Source organism: Strix uralensis, chromosome 40 (genome assembly GCF_047716275.1).
Source record: "Strix uralensis isolate ZFMK-TIS-50842 chromosome 40, bStrUra1, whole genome shotgun sequence".
Lineage (NCBI taxonomy): Eukaryota > Metazoa > Chordata > Aves > Strigiformes > Strigidae > Strix > Strix uralensis.
Genome location: NC_134011.1, coordinates 735,053 through 746,923, shown reverse-complemented (window position 1 = coordinate 746,923; position 11,871 = coordinate 735,053). Strand labels below are relative to the sequence as shown.

The 11,871-nt window shown below is 48.6% G+C and overlaps 1 protein-coding gene across 1 annotated transcript; it reads left to right on the top strand.

Annotated features, from left to right (window-relative positions):
- Positions 1-834: 834 nt before the first annotated feature.
- Positions 835-4,370, top strand: LOC141937309 (uncharacterized). Its single transcript, XM_074854894.1, is given in 4 exon segments — positions 835-914; positions 3,118-3,510; positions 3,570-3,709; positions 3,712-4,370. Coding segments are annotated over 4 exon segments (1,272 nt in total).
- The last annotated feature ends 7,501 nt before the right edge of the window (positions 4,371-11,871 follow it).

The following is an 11,871-nucleotide window of genomic DNA, read 5'->3' as shown; positions in this document are numbered from 1 at the left end:
CCTCCTGGTGGGTGTCTTCGGGGGTCTTCGGGAGGAAGGCTCACAGTCTTTCTCACCTTGTACTTTTCCTCATAGCATGCGCAGATTCTCTTGGCCAATTTCTTGAATAGCAAGAGCGTTTTCAGCCAGTTTACCATGTCTATCTTATCTAAAAGCACCAGTCTATTAATTTCTACTGCCCATATATGGCTGTTGATCCATAAACTTGCTAGAGCACATCTGCTTTCCAAGGACACATCTCTTATTTTTGCCGAACATAGTAATTGTTGGTAAGTTTCCACAGAAAACTGCTTTGTTTTGATGAACACAGTAGTGATTGGTAAGCTTCCACAGAACAGTCAGGGCAAGCAGGATTATTAAGCAATATTCAGAAATCATTATAAGTTGCTATAAGTAAATAAGTTGCAAAGTAGGTGATCATTTCCTTGCATCACTGGGGAGGTACTGGGAGCCACTGGAGTGCATTGGGGCGTCTGGGCTGGGGGATAGTGTGGAGCACTGGGTGGTACTGGAGTGCACTGGGAGATACTGGGGGGCACGGGGGCCATTGGTCTGGGGATACTGGGGAGCACTGGGAGCTACTGGGGGGCACGGGAGGCACTGAGGCCACTGGGATGAGTGTACTTGGGAGCACTGGGACCGCTGGGGGCACTGGGGAGGGCACTGGGAAGAACTGGTAGCTACTGGGAGCACTGGGAGCACTGGGTCCTTCCGCCGGGGTGGGGGTTCCGTCACACTTCCTGTCATCCCCTGCGGCCGGTTCATCTCCCATATTGACCAATGTGAGCGGTTGTCTCCCGCCCTTCCCCGCTCGGATTGGTGGAGCGTGGGCCAATGGCGGCGGGGTGGGGTGGGGCGGGGTGGGCGGCTGTGGTGGCAGCGGCGGGGGATGAACATGGAGCGGGAGATCCGCTGTGAGTCCGGGGCCTCCCGGGGCCCACACGGGGCCCCCCAGAGATCCCCCCCTTGGCCCGGGGCTCCCCAGACACCCACCCCCCCCGCCTCGGGGTCCCCCAGAGACCCCCCCCAGTCCCAGAACCCCTCAGGTGGCTCCTCCCACTCCCCCCCCCCCCCCCCCCCGTTTCCCCTCACGCTGCCCTGGTCCCTCGATGCTTCTCCCCCCCCCCCTCCATTTCCACCTTCCCCATTTCCATGACACACACACCTCCCTCCCCCCCTTTCCATGCACCTGTAAGAGTCGGTCAGAAGATCAGCATTGTCTCAACATTGTCATCGGGGACATGGACAGTGAGGTACCCGACAATGGACTGTTTGGAACACAGTTGTGGATCCCTGGAGCGGAATGTGGTGCAAAGGCTCCTGAATGCAGAACTGTGTGGCACAGCCAGTGCTGTGCTGTTCTTCTGAGTGCTAACCCCTGTGGTGCAGGGAGTGCAGTGCTGTTCTTCGGTGCCTGAGCCATGCAGTACAGAGTGCTGTGCTATTGTTCGGTACCTGGCCTAGCCGGAGATGTTAGAGATAATCGCATAGCCACTGTCAAAAAAGATGGATCACAACTGTTGCCATAACATTGATGAAGAAATCATGAACCTTAGATGAACTTTGCTTCATTATAATACCAAAGCACACCTCCTGGTTGAAGGTTACCCGCCTCCAAGACTGACCACACCTCAGACACTCCCCTCTGCGCATGTGCGATGGCCTCATGCGAGAAGGGTGGAGATATGATAATTGAATTCTGAGAAGGGCGGAGACCCCTGAGGCAGAGGTGGAGCAAGGTGTGTTACTAAGCATAAAAGATGACGTCTTGGCAATGAAAACTGGAAGCTTCCCCACCAAGGATCACGACGATCGACGACGTAGCATCAGCTGGACCTGGAACTGTTAGGACGTCTTGAGATCAGCGGTGGTAGCTATAACCTCTCTTCCTCCTCTCTCTAAACTTTACTTTTCTCCTTTCTTTCACCCATCTCTAACTATTGCATGCCGCTTCACAGGCAACACAATAAAGTTTTACTGTTTGTTTACTGCTATCCCATTTGGTGTTAGTCACCTTAATGTTGCACTTTCAAGATTGTAGCAAACTCGAACCATCACGTGTCCGCCGAGTGGACCGTGACATTAAACTGGCATCACGGACAGGATCCTGAGAGACAGGGGGGTGCAGGTTATGTGTGGTCTGTAACAGGGGGAGAACGTTTCGCTCCAGCCGCACCTGACCCTACACCCGAAAGGGTGAGAGGTGTCCAGAAAGCAAGGGGGGCGATTTGAGATTCCCACACACCTCACACGCCTCGGTGTATTGCTTCCCAAACTCGAATTGAGGGCTCTGTCTATCAGGATCAAGTGGAAGGATCTCTTAGTGCAAAAGGGGTTACTGTCCTCAATAGATGAGGTCGACTACCCGGGGAAGTTGAAGGGACAAGCTGAGAAAGTCTGCACTTGTGTGTAACTAAGTTTTGACTCCCCATGGTAGATTTTAGTCCCTTCAGCCACTTGGGGAAGAGAAGGGTGATGCAGCAGTTGTTGTGTGTGTGGTGTAACTAAGTTTAACCTCCCCAAAGTGAGTTTGGCCCCTTTGTAATAAGAATGACTGAAAAGGATGGTTATCAAAACTCTCAGTTAGTAAAAATCTTGACTCGTTCTATGCACTCTTGGCAAAGTATGGAGGCTGTACTGGGTCTGGCTGAGCCAGAATTGGTTTTCCCCTGTAGCAGCCCTCATGGTGCTGTGTTTTATGTTGGGAGCTGGCAGGGTGTTGATAGCACACTGGTGTTGTGGCTACTGCTGAGTAGTGCTTACACAACACCAAGGCTCTTTCCGACATTTTTCCCCCCACAGTGGGACGGGGTGGGCAAGATCTTGGGAGGGGACACAACCAGGACAGCTGACCCGAGCTGACCAAAGGGATATTCCATACCATATGACGTCTGCTCGAGTATAAAGCTGGGAGAAAGGAGGAAGGGGGTGGGGTCACCCTTGGTCCTCCGAGGCAACCACTACATGTATTGGAGCCCTGCTTCCTGAGAAGGCCTGACATCACCTGTTCATGGGAAGTAGAGAATAAATCTGTTTTCTTTTTTTTTTTTTGTTTCCGCCCGCGTACCTTTGCTTCACTTTGCTTATATTAAAACTGCTTTTGTCAAACCACCACAGAGCTCGAGCCTCCCCACCCAGGGAAGAGTGGGCTCGAGAGAATTGGACAAATTTGCAGAGTGTAACAGACCGAGTGATTTCTATACATAATGAGGCTAGATTATGGTCAGGTAAATGCAAAGCGATAATCTGTGCAGTTCTTGGAGCCAGCCTGGTTGCAGCAATTGAAGACCATTATAAACGGCATAGCCATGAAAAACAAATCATAGAATCCCTTGAAAATTTGGTACAACTTTTGCAGAAAACAATCTCCAACCTGGAAGAGCAGTTAGCAGAGAAAGAAGAGCAGTTAGCAGAGAAAGAGAGAGTAATTTGCTTGTTCAAACAGCAGACAGAGGAAAAAGAGGAAGAAAATCGCTGTCTAAAAGATGCCTTAAGAGAAGAATTTTCAAAGTCTCCTGAATCATTGAGATAGAAATGAAGATGGAAGAGATAGGTATTTGGCAAATAAGTCAGATATACCCCCCAAAGGAACTAAAAGAAGCAAGGAAACGCTTCAGGGAGAACCCCCGAGTGAGACCTTTGATTAAAGCAGAATATGCTTATATAAATGATGAGGATAATGACCCACATATTACAACTAAAGAGATACCATTACTCCCACTGAATTGGCCAAAATGAAAAGAGAATATGGGTGCCTTCCCAAAGAATCCAAAACAGAGTATGTGTGGCATGTATCTTTAACCAGAGGGGACCAAATTCAGTTAAATGAAAAGGAAGCTAGTGGTTACTGGGGCCACAGCATCTTTTTAACAACAGGGGATAGACGTGCCCCATGGTCCCTAACCCAGCAGGCTGCCTATTGGGCCGGAGGGTTGAACCCTTTAGACAGGGGGGATCCCCTGGCAATCACAGGCACAATTGATCAATTGCTAGAAAGTGTACACAAAGCAGCCTGCCTGCAAATGATACGTGAAAGGAAGTTAGTTCCCAGATGTGAATCCCCAATGATGTTGTCGGTGAATCCTGAAATCATGACTCCTTTGATAAGGGGACTCCCAGAGTCACTCAAATCTACCGGGATTGATCTCCAAAGGACCATAGCATTTTTAGACCCTGCAGAAAAGCTGGAGAGCTTTATAAAAGGCATCAGAGATGAAACTAATGCTGGCACAGATTCACCTTTCAATCATAGCTCAGCTCCTTCCCACTCAAAACATAAAAGGATGTGGACATGCAGAGATGTAGCACAGGAATTGATAGACTATAGCAGAAAATACGGTCCTGTGAGAACTCTGGAGGAGAAATCATAAGGAATCCATCAAATAGGAGCTAAAGATCTACTCCTTTCTGTTAGTAAAACTGTAACCGCCCCCGCTGACCACGCCACTGTTGCTGACTACTCCCACTCTAAAACAGGGGGAGGAGGAGGACAGCCCCTGACTCGACAACAACAGTGGGCTTTGGGAGTTAAAAAGGGAGTTCCCAGGGATGTAATGGATGGTTTACCCCTTAATAAGCTGAGTAAGCTGATATCAAAGTGGTATGGTCCGAAACAACACCCACAGCACTCACAGTCAAATAGAGAAATCTCTCCTGTCATGCCCACAGCCCCCTCTGCAGAGAGCACGGGCGACGGGAAAAGTCAGCAGGGAAACTAGAACCTCCATTCCTTAGCAGTGGGCGGGGGAACGGAGGATGGAATTATATCCGACAGCTCACTAAAACTAATAGAGGTGATTTATTGATTACAGCTATTGTAGGTCCTAAGTGTGCACCCGTAACCTTTTTAATCGACACCGGTGCACAGATCTCTGCCCTGACTGAGGAAGATGCACAGAGGTGTGGGGTGATTTCCTCTAAGTGAAACGTTTGTGTCCTGAATGCTTTAGGGTCAACAGAGGTTATGAATGTTGCTCCGGTAAAGCTAACGCTGCTGGGAGAGGAAAGCATGATCACTATTAACATGGTGGTTGGGAACATTCTGACTAACTTGTTAGGAATAGATGCCCTTAAAGGAAGGGAGTGGGAGGATTCAGAAGGATTGTTGTGGACTTTCGGGACACCGCAACTGAACATCAGGCTACTTCAAACTGCACCCGCTCTGCCGTTTAGCAAAGTAACTAATGTTAAACAATATCCCCTCCCCCTGGGAACAAAGGAAGGCATCAAACCAGTCATGCAGGAGATGCGGGAGCAAGAAGTGGTGATAAATACCCATTCTCCTTTCAACTTGCTGGTATGGCCAGTGAAAAAACCTAATGGGAAGTGGAGGCTCACAGAAGATTTTCGAAGGCTGAATGCTAACACAGACCCTCTAACTGCCGCAGTCCCTAATATGGCCGAACTGGTAATAACAATTCAGGAGAAAGCTCATCCGATCATGGCAACCAGAGATGTTAAAGATATGTTTTTCATGATACCTTTGTGACCAGAAGAGAGATTGTTTTGCTTTTATGTGGGAGGGACAACAATCTACCTTCACCCAACTGCCTCAGGGATACAAACATTCCCCTACATTAGCTCACCATTAGCAGGAGAATGGAACAACAAAGCTGATGAATTAGCTAGCTCCTGTACAAAAGGACCAGATCACAGAAGATTTGGATCGTTTGCTAGAATGGTTGCATATAAAACGTAAACATACGGGAGCTAAAGATCTGTATCATGAAGCCCTTGCCCGAGGTTGGCCTGTCACTAGGGAAATGTGTAAAACCTGCATATCAGCCTGTGAACAGTGCCGTACACGGCTTGAAAGACACCCCTTAGAGGATGATCCTCTGCATTTAAGAGAGGGTAAAGACTTGTGGGATGCTTGGCAGGTAGATTATATCGGCCCCTTTAAGAAATCAGGAGGAAAACGCTTTGTGCTGGTGGGAGTGGAAATAACATCAGGGCTAGTCCAAGCCGAAGCTTTTAACAAAGCTACAGGAGAAAAAACTCTGAAAACACTGCATGAATGGTTTGGAATTTTTCCAAAACCACAAGAAATACAATCTGACAATGGCTCCCACTTCACCGCCAGAATCGTACAGGATTGGGCACGAAGCGAAGGGATTAAATGGGTCTTCCACACTCCATACTATCCAAAGGCCAATGGAATTGTAGAAAGAACAAATGGTCTCTTAAAATGACTTTTGAAACCACAGGAGGGAAATTGGGATATCCGCCTATGGGAAGCTGTCAAAGTGACAGATGGGGAGTAAATGGATGCCCCAAAATTACTGCCTTTTGCCTGAAGGCTCCCTCTCTAGTTCCCTCATTAAAGGGACCAGATAATTCTAGGAATCCAGCACACTTCCCTGGACAACCTGTCTTAGTAGAACTTCCCACTGTGGGAAGTGTACCACTGGTACTAAAAACCCCACTGAATGCACATTCATGAGTAACATCCAATGCCCTAGGGAAGGAGCATAGGATAAATATTCACTGGATAATTCCATCATTCTAATTTTCTGTCCAGTATTAATTTCATTTGCCTGAGAGAGGCAAGTTCTGCTGCTTTATTGCAGAAGACCTCTGAGGGACACCAAGAATAGCATGAATCATGAATCACTTAATTGGATTGGTATCTGTTTCAAATAATGATCACAGAATCATCTAGGTTGGAAAGGACCTTGAAGATCATCTAGTCCAACCGTTAACCTAGCACTGACAGATCCCAACTACACTATATCCCTAAGTGCTATGTCAACCCGCCTCTTGTTACTTGGTTAAAGAGACTCATCCCCAGCTCTCTGCAACCTCCTTTCACGTACTTGTAGAGGGCAATGAGGTCGCCCCTCAGCCTCCTCTTCTCCAGACTAAACAACCCCAGTTCCCTCAGCCGTTCCTCGTACGACATGTGCTCCACACCCTGCACCGGCTTCGTTGTCCTTCTTTGGACACGCTCAAGTAGTTCAATGTCCTTTTTGTAGGGAGAGGCCCAAAACTGAACACAGAAATCGAGGTGCGGCCTCACCACTGCCGAGTACAGGGGTAAGATCCCTTCCCCGTCCCTGCAGGCCATGCTATTTCTGATACAAGCCAGAATGCCACTGGCCTTCATGGCCACCTGGGCACACTGCTGGCTCATGTTCAGCCGGCTCTCAATCAACACCCCCAGGTCCCTCTCTGACTGGCAGCTCTCCAGACACTCCTCCACAAGCCTGTAGCGCTGCTGGGGGTTGTTGTGGCCCAAGTGCAGCACCCGGCATTTGGCCTTAGTTAAACTCCTACAGTTGGCCTTAGCCCATTGCTCCAGCCTGTCCAGGTCTCTCTGCAGAGCCTCCCTACCCTCGAGCAGATCCACACTCCCACCCAACTTGGTGTCGTCTGCAAACTTACTGAGGGTGCACTCCATCCCCTCGTCTAGATCATCAATAAAGATGTTAAACAGGAGAGGCCACAAAACCAAGCCCTGGGGGACACCACTCATGACCGGCTGCCAACTGGATTTAACTCCGTTCACCACCACTCTTTGGGCCCGGCCATCCAGCCAGTTTTTTACCCAGCAAAGCGTGTGCCCATCCAAGCCACGAGCAGCCAGTTTCGCCAGGAGAATGCTGGGGGAAACGATGTCAAAGACCTTACTGAAGTCAAGGCAAACAACATCCACAGCCTTTCCTCATGCAATAAGCAGGTCACCCTGTTGTAGAAGGAGATCAGGTTTGTCAAGCAGGACCTGCCTTTCATAAACCCACACTGACTGGGCCTGATCATCTGGTTGCCCCGCATGTGTTGTACAACGGTACTCAGGATGAGCTGCTCCATCAGCTTCCTGGGCACCAAAGTCAAGCTGACCGGCCTGTAATTTCCCGGATCATCCTTCTGACCCTTCTTATATATGGGCGTTACATTGGCCAATTTCCAATCTGTTGGGACCTCCCCGGTCAGCCAGGACTGCTGGTAAATGATGGAAAGCGGCTTGGCTAGCACCCCAGCCAGCTCCTTCATCACCCTCGCGTGTATCCCGTCTGGTCCCATAGACTTGTTTGTGTCTGTGTGATGCAGTAGGTCACTGACAATCTCCTCCTGGAATGCGGGGGGCGGGGTGTGTCGTTCTCCCAGTCTCTGTCCTCTGCCTGATGAGGCTGGATTCCCTCAATACAGCTAGTCTTGTTATTGAAGACTGAGGCAAAGAAGGCATTAAGCACCTCAGCCTTTTCCTTGTCAGTTGTTACCATGTTTCCCCCGGCATCTAGCAGAGGATGGAGGCTCTCTCTAGTCTTTCTTTTGATACTGACATAGAAACATTTCTTGTTATCCTTGATTGCTGAAGCTGGGCTTTAGACCTCCTCATTTCCTCCCTGCATAGCCTCACAGCATCTTTGTAATCACTGTGAGTGACTAGCCCCTTCTTCCAAAAGCTGTAAACTCTCATTTTCTCCCTGAGTTGCAGCTGAATCTCCCTGTTCAGCCAGGGTGGTCTTCTCTGTCGCCGGCTTCTCTTACAGCACCTGGGGACCGCCTGTTCCTGAGCCATTAAGACTTCCTTCTTAAAGAGTGCCCAGCCTTCCTGGACCCCTATACCCTTCAGGATCGTCTCCCAAGGTATCCTTTCAAGCAGGTGCCCAAACAAGTCAAAGTCAGCCCTTTTGAAATCCAGGATGTCAGTTCTGCTTTGCCCTCTCCTGGCTTCTCTAACAATAGAGAACTCTATTACTTCATGATCGCTGTGCCCTAGTCGACCTCCAACTGCCACATCATCCACCAGTCCTTCTCTCTTCACAAAGAGGAGATCCAGCAGGGCACCTTCTCTCGTTGGTTCTCTCACCAGTTGCATCAGGAAGTTATCTCCCACCCTTTCCAGGAATCTCTGGGACTGGTCCCGCTCTGCTGTGTTCTATTTCCAGCAGATGTCTGGGAAGTTAAAGTCTCCCACAAGAACAAGGGCAAGCAATTGTGAGATTTCTCCTACGTGCCTATAGAATATTTCATCCACCTCTCTGTCCTGGGTGGGTGACCTATAGTAGGCTCCTACTACAACATCTGCCCTGTTGACCTTCCCCCTGATTATAACGCAAAGACACTCTGCCCTGTCTTCACTACACTTGTGCTCAAAGCAATCATAACAGTCCTTAACATACAGCGCCACACCACTGTCTCTCCTTCCTTGTCTATCCCTCCTAAAGAGCTTGTAGCCATCCATTGGTGCACTCCAGTCATGGCAGACATCCCACCATGTTTCTGTAATAGCCACTACATCATAGTTTTCCTGTTTCATCATAGTTTCAAGCTCCTCCTGTTTGTTACCCATGTTGTGTGCACTGGTATACATGCACTTCAGAAGGCCTTCCCCCTTCAAATCTAGTTTAAAGCTCTGTCAATGAGCCCAGCTAACTTCTGACCCAAGATCCTCTTCCCCCTCTGGGACAGGTGCATCCCATCTAATGCCAAAAGCATTAGCATCCTGCATACTAACCCATGATTGAAAAATCCAAAGCCCTGACTGTACCAGCAGTCTTGGAGCCACAATTTCATCTGTTGATTTCTCCGGTATTCTTCTTCATGCATCCCCACTGTGGGAGGCATTGGCCTGTCAGCCTTGCACAGCCTCTGAGAAACAGCTAGGCTTTGATGAAAAACAGGCCTTGGGAGAAAGATAAGAGACTGCTGAGCTGTGCTAAGGTGGCAGAGGAAAACAACGGACAGCTGCAACACTAAAACTGTGGAAAAGTACTGAACTGTGAGAAGTTACTACCGCGTGAACAGCGCGTGAACAAGAAGTTGATTGGTCTGCACAGAGCATGTTAGAGTGGTCTTATGCTGATAGGAGAAAAGGCTGATAACTGTCTAATTGCTGATTTGCTGATTATGAAGTAAGAGCTTTGGCGAGAGCATAAGTATGTACTATTGGAAGAATAAACGACTTTGCTTGTTATAACTCTCATAGAGTTGTGCAGGTCCAATATCCGCCCGCAACAAATGGTGACCCCCATGTCCCAGGACGGAGCGCGGAAGACGCCGTGGGAGGATCCCCGATTGGAGGTACTGTCTACAGTGGGACTGTGACAGGGAGGTAGGAGAACAGTTGATCGATGGAAACTTACCCAGGAGAGGTGATCAATCGGGGGCAGCATGGGGCAGAACAAGTCTGCAGAAGAGACGGCCACTGTCAGACTCCTGCTGCATATACTCTCTATGAGACGGATAACTTATAATGAAACTTCTGTACGAAGGTTACTTAAATGGTGCAGAAACCATGGGTATCCTGCTGATACCCTCACAACCTTTGAACCAGCAAAATGGGCTGAAATAAGTGAACGGTTGTGGGATACTATTTCCAAGGGGGATCAGCATGCCAGTGAGCTAGCGACCACTTGGAAGTTGGTTTTGGACACTTAAAGTGCGGAGTTGGTGGCGGCAGCCCCGGGCCTCCCTGAGCACCCCTGCCATGGAGCGACTGCCTACGGCCATCTGGCACCGCGCGATCGTCAGTCCCGCCTCCCCCGAATGCCAAAAGTGGCAGTTTTTACAGAAGGTGCTGACACTGTGATGCAGAGTCCCTTGTCCATTCTAAAAGGACTAACTTTAAACCTTTCTGATGGTCAGTACACTAAAGGCCTTGATTTTAAAACAAAGAAGGGGGAATTTTCTGGACGCACCACATAATCAACTAGCAATGGCTTTATATATTCTTAATGGTGTTTTGATGTTTGTAGTATTTGTCATTTTATGTTGTGTGAGTAATAAGTGTAAGGGGCCTCTTGGTTGTGTGATTGTTTTGTGTGCGTGAGGCGCAGCCCAGCTGCAGATGCGGAGTGCGGAGTTCTCTGACCAGCAGTTATCCCATGAGAGAAGCGGCTGCAGAGGAATGAAGCGCAGGGCAGACTCTGTACCAGTGGGGGGGTAGTGCAGGGCCAGTTAACATTCCTTAGTACAGAGGGCCCTAGTGCCTGCCGGCTGGGTCACCGGTGCTGCCTGTTTGTTCGGGCTAAGTGTTTTAAGTGTCATAGGTGAAATATCTCCTCTAGCGGGAGGCAGTAATTCTGTGTTAATTGTTGTCTTGAATTTAGGTGCATACTCTGTGGGGAGAGTGCACCCTTGTACCATCTGCCTGAGGGGGATATTGTCAGCTTAATCAGGTAGCGTTTTAAGGTAAAGTAGACAAGATGGGAAGCGGCCAGAGTGGGGGAATAGTCAAAAAGAGTCCCCTAGGCTGTATTTTAAACACTGGAAGAAGATAGGGGGACCTCCAGGCACAAGTGTGAACAAAAAGACACTAATCAAATATTGCAATCAGTGGTGGTTTATAATAATTTAGTCGATACCGATCAGGCGTGGACTTAGCAGCCTCTGAGTCAGTAACATCATTAGATACCATGGTATCCTTGATACTAACAGGAGTATATGACTGTTGGAAAATGAAAAAAAAAAAAAAAAAAAAAGAGTGCATTATTACTGGGAAGATCATCTACAACCTTACAGGGTTTGTTCATTTTACCAGGGGTCATAGATGCCGATTATGAAGGGGAAATCAGAATTATGGCCTAGACCCCCGTATTCCGTAGCAAAAGGGTCAAAAATTGCTCAGCTTGTTTATCTTACTGCGGCTCCTCCTAATAGTGTGCCGAGAAGCCGGGGTGACTCAGGATTTGGATCAGCAGGTACTCCTCAAATATTTTGGGCTCAGACAGTGACACAAGGTCGACCTCTGGTAAAATGTGCCCTCACTAAAGCAGAAGAATCTGTTGAACTGACAGGCATTTTAGATACTGGTGCGGATGTGACCATAATATCTGTGAGCAGATTGACTGTTAGCTCGGGTAACTCGAGTGCTTTTCAGGGTTGGTGGTCATGCTGTAACATTTCAAAGCAAAGATCTCATTCATG